Source organism: Diachasmimorpha longicaudata, chromosome 2, assembly GCF_034640455.1.
Source record: "Diachasmimorpha longicaudata isolate KC_UGA_2023 chromosome 2, iyDiaLong2, whole genome shotgun sequence".
Lineage (NCBI taxonomy): Eukaryota > Metazoa > Arthropoda > Insecta > Hymenoptera > Braconidae > Diachasmimorpha > Diachasmimorpha longicaudata.
The window spans coordinates 12820297-12834029 of record NC_087226.1 but is presented as its reverse complement, the minus strand read 5'-3'; the positions used below and the strand labels follow the sequence as shown (position 1 = coordinate 12834029).

Below are 13733 nucleotides of genomic sequence, written 5' to 3'. Positions count from 1 at the left end.
CACTAGTGCATCGAACCCCCCTATTACTCATTTGCTGTCAACAGACTGTCATCATGGAGTGCATGGAGAGGACAATTGCATATTTCAACGTGAGGAAATTTATTTAATTATGATTTGAAATAGTACATATAATATAACAAACAGCCACGCCCATTGCATTAGCCTCCTCCGATAGATTGAACTCTGTCACCGTTGCTGTAAGTTTTTCAACTATAATTTTATCAATTTATCTGCAGAACAAATATCCTACCGAAAACAAGTCCGACTAAGATCGAAATCAAAACTGCCAAGAAATTTTTTCCTTCCCATTTATTGTAATTTTCTCGAGCTATAAATATCTTTGGGAAACGTTATTTTTCCCTGGAATGCAAAAAAGTTAATTGAAAAAGCCAAATAAATTAAATCTTGGAGATCAGGGGAAGAAAATATTTCCTCCTATAAAAATTGAAAAGCAATTCTCTCCAACTTTCTAAATCAACTGTTGTGGAAAAAAAGTGATGAAAAACTGTTGTTTACTTTTTTTCCCCACCAACGATTGACAACAACGAAGCCGATGTACTGACTAGCGCAGTCTCTTCAAAATCACCCTGTTCATGTGCCGACAACACAGATACGACTGCCCGTGGAATGTGACTTGACGTAGCCGGTGTCGGTGTCCTGTTCGCGAATGCCAGAATGTCAACTGCATACCAACAACTGCATCCCAAAACGGTAAGCATTTTAGACTGATATATTTTTTCCTCGATAGACTCTCACAACAGTTCATTGGGAGTTGTCTCGCGGTCCTTGGAATTTTAACAATGAGAAACAACGTTAACCAAAATTCAGTTTTCACGAATGTCCAGTTTTATTTTTTTATTTTTAAGAACTTTGTGTTAATGAGAAAGTAGATTAAGCGACAAAAATGAGGGATGAAAATCAATGCAATTAGTTGCTCAGTGTTTATATGTGCCGAGTACTTCTAAGGAAACAGTAGCAAATAAATTTCGAAAATAAATGTGGTGTTAGAGACTGACCTACACTTGATGTATCTTAGGAGAAGTAGTGATCATGCGGAACTTATTAAATATTGAATAGTGAAAATCTTGACAAATGCAATGAAGATTGCTAAAATAAAATACAACATGGTCAGTATTGTCAGAAAAATAATACAATAAAAACGAACTAAAAAAATGAAATTTAATTATTACCTAACGCTGCATACAAACTTGTATTAAATTCCTCGAATTACGATCGAATGACTCATGAAAAACGAGAGACTGCGTCTCACAAATTGGAGAAAGGTGTTAAGATACATAAGACGGTATTTAAACCGCAAACTGACCTCTGAGTATTTCGATCGCACTGTCCAGAATTGAGTTTATACTGATTCAGGTCAACATGAGCCGGCTCAGGCACAAGTATCATCTGAAACGTCTAGTTGCGACTCACAGTCACTCAATTGGTACCCGACGAACAGTTAAAAAAAAAGAGTAATAAATTTCGCCATTTATCGTTGCCTCGATTAAGTCGCCCAATCTATTTCCATTACTATTGTTATTTCATTTCTCTCGGCGAAAAATATTATCCGGGGGTTCAATGACAGTGCAGACACATTCCACGGTGGGATACGTATATAACCCACGGAAAAAGGTGAAATTAAACTTGTTATGTAATCATAGTCATGTAAATACAATAAAACGAAAAATTATTGATGGCCGTTAGTCGACGTAGACACGAGACATCGTGACGGTTCCAATGGTTGTTGAGAAATCTATTTATTGGTTTTTTTTGCTCAAGTACGAGTTACACTGACCCTGTAGCTTGTTTATGGCCCGTGAGTTTTACCTCGGTAATTTCTAAACTGTCGGTTTATTTTTTTCTCATTTCGTTCTGTGTGGGATGGAATTCAATTTGCAATCAGAAAAATAATTATGAAATAATTATTATCTGGGAAGGGAATAATGAGGAACATTAGGATTTTTTGGATGTGGTCCTATGATGGTCTTACGAAACAGTGAAGTGGTAGAATTGCTGCTGGAGTAAACGAGCTGACATAGAATTTTTTTTAACAATGTTGAAAATAGTAAAGTGATGGACATATCCGTTTGATGACCATAAACTGTTGGACATAAAAATTGGATTTTTATAAGGACCTTCAAAATTTGTCAACGAAAATTATAATATGTCCCTTCAATTTTAACACATTTTGAAGGACATTTTTACACAAGTACATGTTATAATAACATCTATCCGATCAGTGAGTTTGACTTCGGTAATTTATGAAGTTGTGTTTTTTTTCCATTTTGTTCAGTCGAAAGCGGTTTTGGCATGCGACCAGGCAATTAAAGATAACAGAGGGGGAAAGAGTGAAGATGGCAATGAAGTTTTTATTTTAACGTTATGATATTGATTGCTTCATGCAACCTGACAATTATTTATTTTAGATCATTTATGAAATATCTCCAAATTCGGTTTTCACTCAAATGAACTCAGTCAGTTGACCCTAAAAATAATCTACCTAAAAAAAATCCATCAGTCGAATTTATTAATGTTTTATAGTGAAGCATTGCCTTCGCAGGAATCTTTTGAGTCTCTCTAAAGGTTGCGCTGAGAAAACGTATATGATAAAATAGTTGAGAGAATGTTTGTTTCATTGAAAATGATTGCCCCCATTCAGGGCGATAAAATAAAGTATATCTAATATTTTTTAATGAAATTTCAACTGATTGAGAAAACAAATTACGCACGTTAAAAAATATTGATTCAATTGACATGACGTTCATTCTTTGAATAAACGATTTCTCGGCATACGTAAGAGCCGGCGGTACGCCTCTGCAGCATGAGACACCACGTGCACGGAGCCGTCTCGCAGACTCCCCAAATCTTCAACCTATCCGATATAAGTGACCCGGACACGCGTATCTCTCTCTCTACGTGAATAACAATTAACGCGTAAACAATTTCAACGGCGCACATACTCTGTCCATTTTTACACTTATCCATTGCTCGAGTATTATCATTCTTTAAAACCCACAAAATATATAATGGATAAAAAATAGGTATAAAAATCTTGTTCATTATTTCTGAAAAAAATATGCTTGCAGCAAATTTAACGGGAATATCACGGATTTTTCTCACAGCGTTCCCTGCTCGTTACCTGAATCACCTGTGAAAAATTACCGCTACTTACCTTTTTCCCATTGATTACATAATCAGTGCACGAGCCGGGAGTTCAAAAAAAGGATTATCATATTATTGATCCCATAATAAATCGACGTTCGCGTTTTTTAAGGAAATGCGTGTAAAATCTAGTAATTTGAAATGTGATTTCTCGAATTGCGAGTATGTACGTGCTTTCCGCATTTTTATTATTTATCAGTTGTTCGACTTCCAATTGATGGACAAAGAGAAGTGATAAAAAAAACCTAACAAAAAGTGAGAAACGGTCAGAACTGAAGGTTGTAATATTTTCACCATTCGACAGTTTGTCATTACTTCTATCCTGCACTTAACAGTCGTTAATATAAAATACCGCGGTGGCACTTGTTCAGTCGGCAGTTGATTTCTGAATGTAGCTGAAGCACAAAACCGTTGTCATAAATTAGGCGTAATCAATCACATGAATTGAATTAATTCACTCTGATCATTTGAATTAAGGAAGATTGAGGACACTGTCTGGACTGTCTCTCAGACCTGACAAAAGGGAAAATTGAGGTGGTGATAGGGACACTGAGTGGATGAAGTGGAAGAAGCTGGAAGACGTGATTAATCGTTTAGTGAATTATGGCTATTGTTCACAAACGTGAGGATTGTGACAGTGGGACTGGAAAGATCAGAGGATTTTTATGTCAACGAGTGCCGATACTATCCTGGTTGCCGCAATATGACTCAGAGAAGGCAATCAGCGATGCTATTGCAGGGATTACGGTGGGCCTCACTGTCATGCCGCAAGGACTTGCTTATGCTATTTTAGCGGGACTCGAACCACAGGTAATTTATTCTCATTCAAATGTAACTTTATCTTTTTTCGCCTATTTTTTCAAACGACTTGCATGTTTCCAAGGACGTATTCATGGGAAAATTGGAAACTCCCGAAGAAGACGAGGCGTTATTCATTATTCCCTTACTTTATTATTGAACATATCGATTCTCCAGTATTATTCATTTATTTTTTTCGGTAGAATCGATATTGTAAAACTCACCCGTTGTAAATTCCTTTGCAACGATTTTTAAAGTTTTTTTCTCATCAACTTGGTTTATCGCTGCACCACAGTACGGATTGTACTCTGCATTTATGGGCGCCATTGTTTACGTTGTCTTCGGCTCCTGCAAAGACATCACAATAGGACCGACAGCATTGATGGCAATAATGACGCACGAGTATGTCCAGGGAAAGAGTCCAGATTTCGCTGTTCTCCTCGCTTTCCTCGCCGGCTGTCTTCAACTCGTCATGGCATGTCTACATTTAGGTACGTATATCAATAAACTACGTAGGTTTTGCGAAAATTTATGGAGATGCTGAGTGACAGGATGAAAGTTCATCATAATCCACTTAATCTCTCCAAGCGTTATAATTCTGACATCACCCCCACCGCGATTAAATTATTGAATTATTTTTTAAACATTTTTCAGAGTCTTGATAAACTTCGTTCATTATTGGATTTCTTCTCCCTTTTAAATTTTACATTCTTCCATTAAATAATGTTATTCCTTACATTCATTACGTTGAGCCTTTCAAATATTCTTATACTTTTTTTTACGAAGAACTCATTTGCGTGGAAATTAAAGATTTCGAAAGAAGATGAGTTATCTTCATTGTTCCCTCATTTTACGACTGAATTTATCGACTTTCTATTAACCATAAAAACGTAAGCAACGTAAGTATTCTTCAGCAATATTTTTATATTAAATTTATAACATTGTTAAATAATTGGAGAATAATTTTTTTTTCGGAACCAACTATTTTACATTCGTTCTAATAATAGTTAAATAGCTGTCAACAAGGCATTTATTGCTTTAGATAATGCATCTGTAGTCCAAGAATGATATTGAAAATTCTTGCGCATAATTGCTAGCGCACCAATGTAAATAAAAAGGTGTTCATAGTACCCCGCCCTACCTCAATTCATGCTCATTGTTAAAAAAATTGAAACAATTCCATTTTCTCCTTCTGCCTAGATGTTCTCATCGACTTCATCTCGATCCCCGTAACCGTTGGTTTCACCTCAGCAACATCAGTGATAATCGTCGCATCCCAGCTGAAGGGAATGCTCGGCCTGAAGATCACATCGTCCGGCTTCATCGACACAATCACCAAGGTTCTGAAGAACATTGGTGATACGAATCCCTGGGACGCTGGTATGAGTTTCTCCTGCATTATCTTCCTCCTGTCCCTGAGGAAGATGAAAGACATAAAGTTTGGATCACAAAGTGGAAAGCCCTCGAGGGATCGACGAATTCTCGCCAAAATAATCTGGCTCATTTCAACAGCAAGAAATGCCATTGTCGTTGTCGTCTGTTCAACAATTGCCTATAAAATGAATTCCACAACGGGCTCGCCCTTCATTCTGACTGGACCAGTGAGATCAGGTTTGCCACCATTTGGCTTACCTCCATTCTCCACCATCAGCAACGACAAAGAGCTGAATTTTCTGGAGATGTGCAGTGAATTGGGTCCTGCGATATTCCTAGTTCCCATAATTGGAGTTCTGGGTAATGTAGCCATTGCCAAGGCATTCGCTAATGGTGCTAGTGTGGATGCAACGCAGGAGTTGCTGACCCTGGGACTGTGCAATGTACTGGGGTCTTGTGCTAGGGCCATGCCGGTCACTGGATCCTTCAGCAGATCTGCGGTCAATCATGCCAGTGGAGTCAAGACACCCATGTCTGGACTTTACACTGGGCTTCTAATTATTCTCGCACTGAGCCTTCTCACACCTTATTTTTACTTTATTCCCAAAGGTTTGTTATTTTACTTAATGAGTATTGTTCCAACGAATATGTTATAGTAGTTTGCTGGCTCATATACCAGTTACATTATTTTAATACATCCTTTTATTCCAATGAATTTTCCATTTCATATTGAATACAATGCTACCGATGTTCCAGCGTCTCTGGCGGCAGTCATAATATGCGCTGTTATCTATATGATTGAGTACGAGGTAGTAAAACTCATGTGGAGGTCGAGTAAGAAGGACCTGATTCCAATGTTCGTGACTTTCTTCCTCTGCCTTGGGATTGGCGTTGAATACGGTATTTTGGTCGGTGTGGGAATTAATCTCATGTTCCTGTTGTACCCGTCAGCCAGACCCACTATTCATGTTGAAAAGTGTATGGTAAGTGTCCATTCATAATTATAAATAGGAATGATAAAAAAAAATATTCTTTTAAAACACTTACGCAAACATTTTGAAAGTGAACAATTGGATGAAAATTAAAGATTAACAAAAAAAAATTGTTTTCCCATTATGCAATTACCGAATAGTAAATAAGAGTAAGAATTTATCATTGAATATGATGCATTCTTTTACACTTTAGACGGAGTCAGGAACTGATTATCTCCTAGTGACACCCGGAAATAGCCTCTACTTCCCAGCAGTGGATTTCATAAAACAGTTTGTTGGTCATGCTGGAGTTAGAGAGGGCTCCAGCCAATTACCAGTTGTAGTTGATTGCAGATACGTTTTAGGCGCTGATTTCACAGCAGCCAAGGTAAGCAGCCCAATAAAACATGAACAATAATAGAACTTTCATTTTTACAACCTGTGAGACCTTATTTGTTAATGCGCGGTGGAATGATCATTGGTATAATGACCGTAGGGAATTGCAGCACTCATTGAAGAGTTCAACATGAGAAAACAGGGACTTTACTTCTTCAATCCACGGTCAGACGTTGTGGCTGTGTTGCGCGGAGCTTGTGGAGAGGATTTTCAACATGTCGCGACTCAGGAGGAGTTGTCGTATCTTCTATATCGGAATCGAGGTGATGTGAATATGCCAATAAAATCTGAAAATTCATTAAAATTTGATAGAATGATTAATGAATGACTCATCAATTCAACTGGAGACTTAATTAAAGCGTCCTGTAAGGAACTCCATTGGCCTTCTGAAACACTGATTTTTTCTCAAAATTACTGAATTCTCTTGAAATTTAACTAATTAAAAATAGTTCTATAACTCCCCTCTATCAGTACAAAAAAGCCGCAATTATTCTTTCAGGTCTAGTAATTCATCCATTAATGTCCCTCAAAATGATTCAACTTGCAGACAAATCCTCTCAACCACTATCCCTGAAGCGTGATCTCTCCTGCGAGATTCTCATGACTCCCGGCATCGAGTTAACCCACCGGCCCTCCCACACAAATTACCACGAGTTGAGCGAAGTTAAGAGGACCCTCCTTCCTGCTACTGCCAGCTGAGAAGTCTAAGTCAACGACTCCATCATTGCATTTTTTTACCAAGATTTAGAAATTACTGCACATAGCTGCTGTGGAACGAATCTCATTGAATCCGTCGCAAACACAAAGATAGGAACGAAACCGATATCACACAATGAAAAATGAAAATTACCTAACAGTATTTTAATGAGGGCAAAAGAAAAGTCAATGAAAAAAATATCTTTTCAATCGATTTCGACCTTCTGTTTTGTTACATGACATTTATTATACGGGTCCATGAGGAATTGATTTTTGAAAATATCAAAAAGTATAAATATAGAAATATATAAATAAATAAAAAATGTAAATCCATCATTTTGCAGAAACTGCAGTCAGAGGCTAATGGAAAAACGAAAGGAATAGTTGTGCATGATTTTTTAAATTTATATCGATGACACCTAATGAGCCATCAATTGATTGTCCAAATTTCGCACATAATTGTGTATTTAAATGTACTCAAGAGTAATTTTTTATGATTTAGAAGAATAATTTATTCGTTTACGGATTCTTCCTACATTTACCACTCTTTTATACTTCTGGCAAAATTCAATACTAAATTTGGCATTCTTTGCTGGCAATTCTGTGCCATAAAAATTCAAGTATCGTATATATTTACCTACCAGATTAAAAAAACAAATTCATTTTTTCGAAATACTCTCTCCCACTTTTCACAAGTCTTCCATTCGAAAGCAAAACATGAAAAAAAAAGAACAATTGTAGACAATTAATGTATGCTTTAGCAGTTAATAGAAAGACTAAAAAGAAAGTGCTAAAATTCACAAATGAAGAGGAGAATTTTCCGCTCACAAAAGCATTCTGTGCCACCCTTCCATAATCCTCCTCTTCAATCCCCTAGATCCCATGGAGAAACTCAAAAGCTCCCCCTCTACACAAGGAGCTCCCGCTTCCTTGCCACTTCACCCCAGAATTTAAAGGCAATCATTCGATAACAGCGCAGGAGTGAGATTTACCTCGTATTGATCTGGCGTCAGCGCAGTTGAGATGACAAAGTACATGGGTGGGATGCTTTCATGACCTCCCCTGACGACACGTGGGCTAGCCTGAGAAGCCGTTGCGCTGCCAATGGCCACATGATCAACAAGTTAAGGCTTCTAATGTCCACAATAGCTGTGAACAACAAGGGAAAGCCCTTCCAAGGTTAGCCTTCCGGGTAAGATGTTCAAAAGCTTGCAAACTCAGTCAAACATCTCGTCACTATCCCCCAGTGCTCAAGACCTCCATAAGTCAGTCAGTGTCGAAAATGAGTGCTAGCTCAGTGTGATGCATAGTGTGCTGCAAAAGGGTCTAATAATAATCCTCGTGATGTCGGTGACCATAGTCCTTACTGGGCTGCTAACAAAAGTACGGAGAAACGAGGTAATCCTCCAGATGATGGCCAATGTGAGTAGAAACCTTGACAAACTCGAGGCCGGACTCGACGCTATCAACACTGAGACGGAAATAGCGAAAACCAGATTTCAAAAATTAATTGGGATTCAGCGAGAGCGATTGCTTGATTGTGTTTTTCGGAAGGACGAATTGGACAAGGACAAAACACAAACTTTCGCTAACAACATTGACCGGTCTGTACGACCTTAAAAAAAAAACATCTACATGTTGACACTTTATTATAAACTTCATCTCATGACAATCACAGTGAAATATTCATAGGGGATAAACAATCAAATATATTACTTAATTGATAAGTGATGCACTAATGAGTACACCTAGAGGTTTAAGGACGCACCTGATTCAAAGAGAGAAATATTTTTTAAAAATAATGAAGAGTTTTGTTAATCTCCAGGTCAACATGATAATGAACAACTCAACAAAATAATTGGAATACAGCGAAAGTGCATTGCTTGATTGCAACTTTACGTTTAATGATAAATTCAATGACCTTTTGACAATCACAACAAAATATACACATGTCTATTTACAATCCTATATATCAATTAATTAACAAATAATGCACCGAAGAGTACTTTAGCCATTAAATAATGCACGTAACACCATTTAACCTCCAATCGCATTAAAAAATAACGAAGAAGTCATGCAATTACTCCAAATGTTTATAGCACGTATTGCATATTTTCCTACATCTAGAGAGTTGTAAACATGAATTTAAAAGGAGATAAAGTTAAGCGAGAGATTGAGAAGGGGCCAATTCGCAAATAATCCTCATGAAAATAAATGAGATTAAAAAAACTGAATGTCTAATCAAGGCTAAGCTATTTATACTCTTAATGAGAATAATGCGAAATGATAAATTACTATCCCCACTCTTTGGACATTATCTTCGAGGAGGGACCATCAGAATGTAACTGTGCACTTCAGTTGGGAATGACGGTTGAGAGTGTGCATTTCAACACATGATAGAGAATCATTTTTATCATAAAGAATAACGCAATGGCTTCAGCAAAAGGTCTTTATTCAAATTGGCTCTTCCATTAATGGCTTTAACATGTGTTGAATGGATTTATTGCATTTTTATTTTGCTGATTAAGATTGTGGAGGGTGTGGACCGGGATACAGGAGTCCTCTGGCTGCGATGAAAGAGGGATTGAGAGAAAATATTATCTATGTCGTATGCCCACACACGGATCCGACGAAGCCCGATGTCCTTGCTACTGTTGACGTCGATCCAGACAGTCCCACTTATTGCCAAGTACGTTTTATTTATCAATTCTATTGCGATATTTTTCGCGGGAATTTTGAAATGGTAATTTTACAAGTTTTTTCAATTCATTCCATTGCAACGAGAAGATTTAAGAAATACAGAGCAAAAAAAATATTATAATTTTTTACTGAAAATCATTTTTATCAATAAACAGGTTTTTATCAGTAAACTCCAAATAAGAAACAATAACGCAATTTTCATCAAAATGTCTGCGGCAAAACGTTTCCTTACATGAAACGAGGAAGATAATTATTCAATATTATCGGTTTCCAGATTATCCATAAGCTGAGGATGCCTCACGTGGGGGATGAACTCCATCACTCCGGGTGGAATGTTTGTGGCAGTTGTCCGGATAAGAAGAGGAAGAGGAATGTCTTAGTTTTACCTGCTTTGATGTCGGACCGAATTTATTTCGTTGATACAAAGGAGCAGAGGAAGCCTGTGATTAAGAAAGTAAGAATTGTCAAGGGGTTGGAGAACAAGTACGAAATCAGAGAAAGGAAATCACAAGATAGATTTAATGGAGAAAGCTAATAGAATTCAAATGCAATTTTAATGGAATTATTATAATTCACGGACTTGTAATATATTTCAGTAGGATTTATTTTTACTGTTTAGGTACTGGGGCCAGAAGCACTCCATCACCAAGGACTGGCTACCCCTCACACTTCCCATTGTTCCCCCACAGGGGAGATAATCATATCAACAATGGGGCGGCCAAATGGCGATGGATTGGGTGATTTTCTACGCATTGATAGTGAGACACTCTTAGTCAATGGGACATGGACGAAGGGAGAGACGAAGGCACAATTTGGATACGACTTTTGGTACCAGCCGTATCAGGATACTCTCGTATCCTCCGAGTGGGGGGTTCCTAAAATTTTCAAGAGGGGCTGGGCTAAGGGAGACGCTACTGATCCTAGTAAGTATGGCCATAATGATATTTATAAAGAGATAAATTCTCAATGGAGTTCTTTATTTGTACTTTTGGGAAATGGAAGCAAAAAAATCATTTTTATTACCGAAATTTTGGTAAGGATGTAAATTTTCTTAATGGCAAGTCTATGAATTATTAATTGTTTATTATCAGCTTTGTTTCTGACCGAAAGCTATAGCTATAGTTGTATAATTTTTTAACATTACATTTTTCATTTAATACATCGTTTCTGAGATAATGTTGCAATGTTTCTTTCTATTGTATGACATTTTTATTGAAAAAAATCGATTATTTTTGAACAATTGACTCTACATTTTAATCATTAAAGTCTAAGACTCAGAATCCATGTTCCACAAAATCAATTGGGCTATAAACCAACGAATATTCTCACAGTGTCGTACGGAAGAAGCTTGAACTTCTTCTCCTGGAGTAAGCAAACCTTGGAACAAGTGATTAACCTTGGAGAAGAGGGTATAGCACCACTGGAGATAAGATTTCTTCATGAGCCCACAGCCAATGAAGGGTACGTGGGATGTGCGGTTTCGTCCAATATTTTCTATTTCTTCAAAAAGGAAGATGGGAAGTGGGACGCTGAAAAGGTCATCGATGTACCTGCGAAAAAGGTCGAGGGCTGGAACGCACCCTACATGAATGGTAAAACTTTCAATAAATATCCAAACCTCGCCTGTGGAAATCCTTTAAATCAACTCCGAATATCGGCAACAATATTATTTTCCGTTATATTTTCCCTGCTTATATATTTTACTAATCCTAATTGCCTTTCATTCATTACCTTCTAATGTAAAATCATTGTTATTTATTAATTTCTCAATCTTTGTTTGACTAATCGACGCAGATTTTTTAAAAGTGCTAAATCAAACACTGAAAAATGTCATCGCATTTTTAAAATTATATTCAGGAATGATAACGGATATTCTGATAAGTCTGGACGACAAATACCTGTATTTCAACAATTGGCTCCATGGGGATGTGCGGCAGTATGATATAACAGACCGTAGAAACCCGAAATTAGTCGGTCAAGTGTTTCTGGGCGGATCGATCCTCTCAGACTCGAAAGTCCGGGTCGTTGATGATAAAGAATTGACGGCCCAGCCAGAGCCGGTGGTTATCAAAGGACGGAGGCTGTATGGCTCACCTCAGATGCTCCAATTGAGTCTCGATGGCCGAAGACTCTACATCACCACTTCTATTTTCAAACCGTGGGACATCCAGTTCTATCCTGAACATGTCAAGTAATTTTTGTCATCTTTATTGATTGAAATAATCATTTATGAGCATGACCTGGGTACAGGAATTCTTGAAATTTATTTGATCAATATTCCGAACATTTTCATCCGTGTATGTAAATTCTTTGGCTTTGTTTTTCAAGACAATCAAATTTAATAATACTTCTGAAAATAGAAAATGTGTCAGATAAATCGCGAAATTGGTAATCAATAAATCAATATTCTTAGTATGGAGCTATTTCACACCTCAGTCCGATTCGAGAATTTTAGAGTTTGAAAAGAATAGGCACCAATAAGACTTTCTAATGAATTCTACACATATTTCCATAGATTTTTTTTTTCGTGCGTCGATTGTTTCTGAAATTTCGATTAGTTCGGTTTAAAGAAGAAAGTGGGTGTCGGTTTGTGGGAGACTCATAGCACCCGCCGGGGGCGATTAAACTCTCACGCGTCAAAACACACTTTCCCGATGAGTGTGATGTCAGCCTCCATATGACGAGACCGAAATCGTTATTTAAGTTTTTCTCGCAAAACAGCATTTCGGAAATATTTCACTGTAAAAAAAACTTTTTCGAAAAAAGTCCACACCTACACATATATACATAAACTATCCAAAAATCCTAAATGGAGATTTTTAAGATCATATTCAGTGGTCCGGGTAGAAAAATAACAAAAATATCCATTGGGTCCCAAAAATTTATTGTCTTTATGGAAATTTGTCCGCCGAGAGCCTCATATCATCCCTCATTCAACAGATTTTTAGCGATTACTTCGTTTCATGTTTAGGAATGGTTCCACAATGGTCAAAATCGATGTTGATTTGGAAAATGGCAGCATGAAACTTGACGAGAACTTTCTGATTGATTTTGGAGTAGATAAGGATGATATCCTCCTAGCACACGAGATGAGGTGAGAAAATATACATGTACATTCTTTTGCATAATCTGGACAAAATAAAAGGACACGAAATTCTATAATTTTTTAGAATTTCTACAATTCAATAATCTCAAACGTAATTTGTAATGAAAATGCTATATGTGCGGTTATCCTTAGCCAACTGTTGTTTTTTTCACCACAGATATCCCGGTGGAGACTGCACCTCAGACATCTGGCTCCCGGAGATCCATTAAAATCGCTGTGCCAAATAAAAAATTGAATAAAGATATCCTTGCAAATACGTTATTGACATTGTTCTGTTCAAATAACACTTGGTACCTCCTCTCAGTGTTTCCACAATAGCCGGAAGTGAGTGAAAGTGAACAATAGCTTCACTGGGATAGCGACACAGAGCCACTAATTATCCTCTCCCCTTTCCTTTCGTTACTATCGAACTGGAATTCATGAGGTTCTCATGAAATTGCATAACTTGAAGATTATATAAAAAATGGAAATTTAGTGGGATTCCCCAACTGACAAACTACAGACAAAATATCGCAAGATATGCTAATGTA

The 13733-nt window shown here is 37.2% G+C and overlaps 2 protein-coding genes across 7 annotated transcripts; both read left to right on the top strand.

Moving 5' to 3' along the window:
• Window positions 1-55: 55 nt before the first annotated feature.
• LOC135173124 (sodium-independent sulfate anion transporter-like) lies at window positions 56-7730 on the top strand. Of its 6 annotated transcripts, none has more exons than XM_064139777.1 (9): window positions 56-197; window positions 611-711; window positions 3644-3972; window positions 4256-4451; window positions 5161-5943; window positions 6091-6317; window positions 6520-6693; window positions 6802-6964; window positions 7249-7730. In XM_064139777.1, the coding sequence occupies exons 3-9, from the start codon at window positions 3766-3768 to the stop codon at window positions 7398-7400; spliced, it is 1902 nt and encodes a 633-aa protein (XP_063995847.1). In that variant the 5' UTR covers window positions 56-197; window positions 611-711; window positions 3644-3765; the 3' UTR covers window positions 7401-7730. The 6 variants fall into 6 exon arrangements, with proteins under 6 accessions (XP_063995847.1, XP_063995849.1, XP_063995848.1 ...); XM_064139779.1 differs by having other exon boundaries at window positions 3640-3972; XM_064139778.1 differs by having other exon boundaries at window positions 71-89.
• A 1947-nt stretch (window positions 7731-9677) lies between these two features.
• LOC135173135 (methanethiol oxidase) lies at window positions 9678-13459 on the top strand. The gene is made up of 8 exons (XM_064139808.1): window positions 9678-9843; window positions 9926-10086; window positions 10372-10551; window positions 10717-11020; window positions 11429-11689; window positions 11955-12288; window positions 13069-13191; window positions 13361-13459. Exons 1-8 carry the CDS (start codon window positions 9828-9830, stop codon window positions 13410-13412), a joined length of 1431 nt encoding a protein of 476 aa, XP_063995878.1. The 5' UTR covers window positions 9678-9827; the 3' UTR covers window positions 13413-13459.
• The last annotated feature ends 274 nt before the right edge of the window (window positions 13460-13733 follow it).

What these genes read in the sequence shown, in the direction of transcription:
- LOC135173124 (XM_064139777.1), top strand. Translation starts at nt 3,766, where the DNA reads ATGGCTATTGTTCACAAACGTGAGGATTGTGACAGTGGGACTGGAAAG. An exon ending in TAGCGGGACTCGAACCACAG is followed by an intron (nt 3,973 to 4,255) that starts GTAATTTATTCT and finishes GCTGCACCACAG; the next exon opens with TACGGATTGTACTCTGCATT. An exon ending in TTTTTACTTTATTCCCAAAG is followed by an intron (nt 5,944 to 6,090) that starts GTTTGTTATTTT and finishes CCGATGTTCCAG; the next exon opens with CGTCTCTGGCGGCAGTCATA.
- LOC135173135 (XM_064139808.1), top strand. An exon ending in GGGAGACGCTACTGATCCTA is followed by an intron (nt 11,021 to 11,428) that starts GTAAGTATGGCC and finishes ATATTCTCACAG; the next exon opens with TGTCGTACGGAAGAAGCTTG. An exon ending in CTCCTAGCACACGAGATGAG is followed by an intron (nt 13,192 to 13,360) that starts GTGAGAAAATAT and finishes TTTTCACCACAG; the next exon opens with ATATCCCGGTGGAGACTGCA.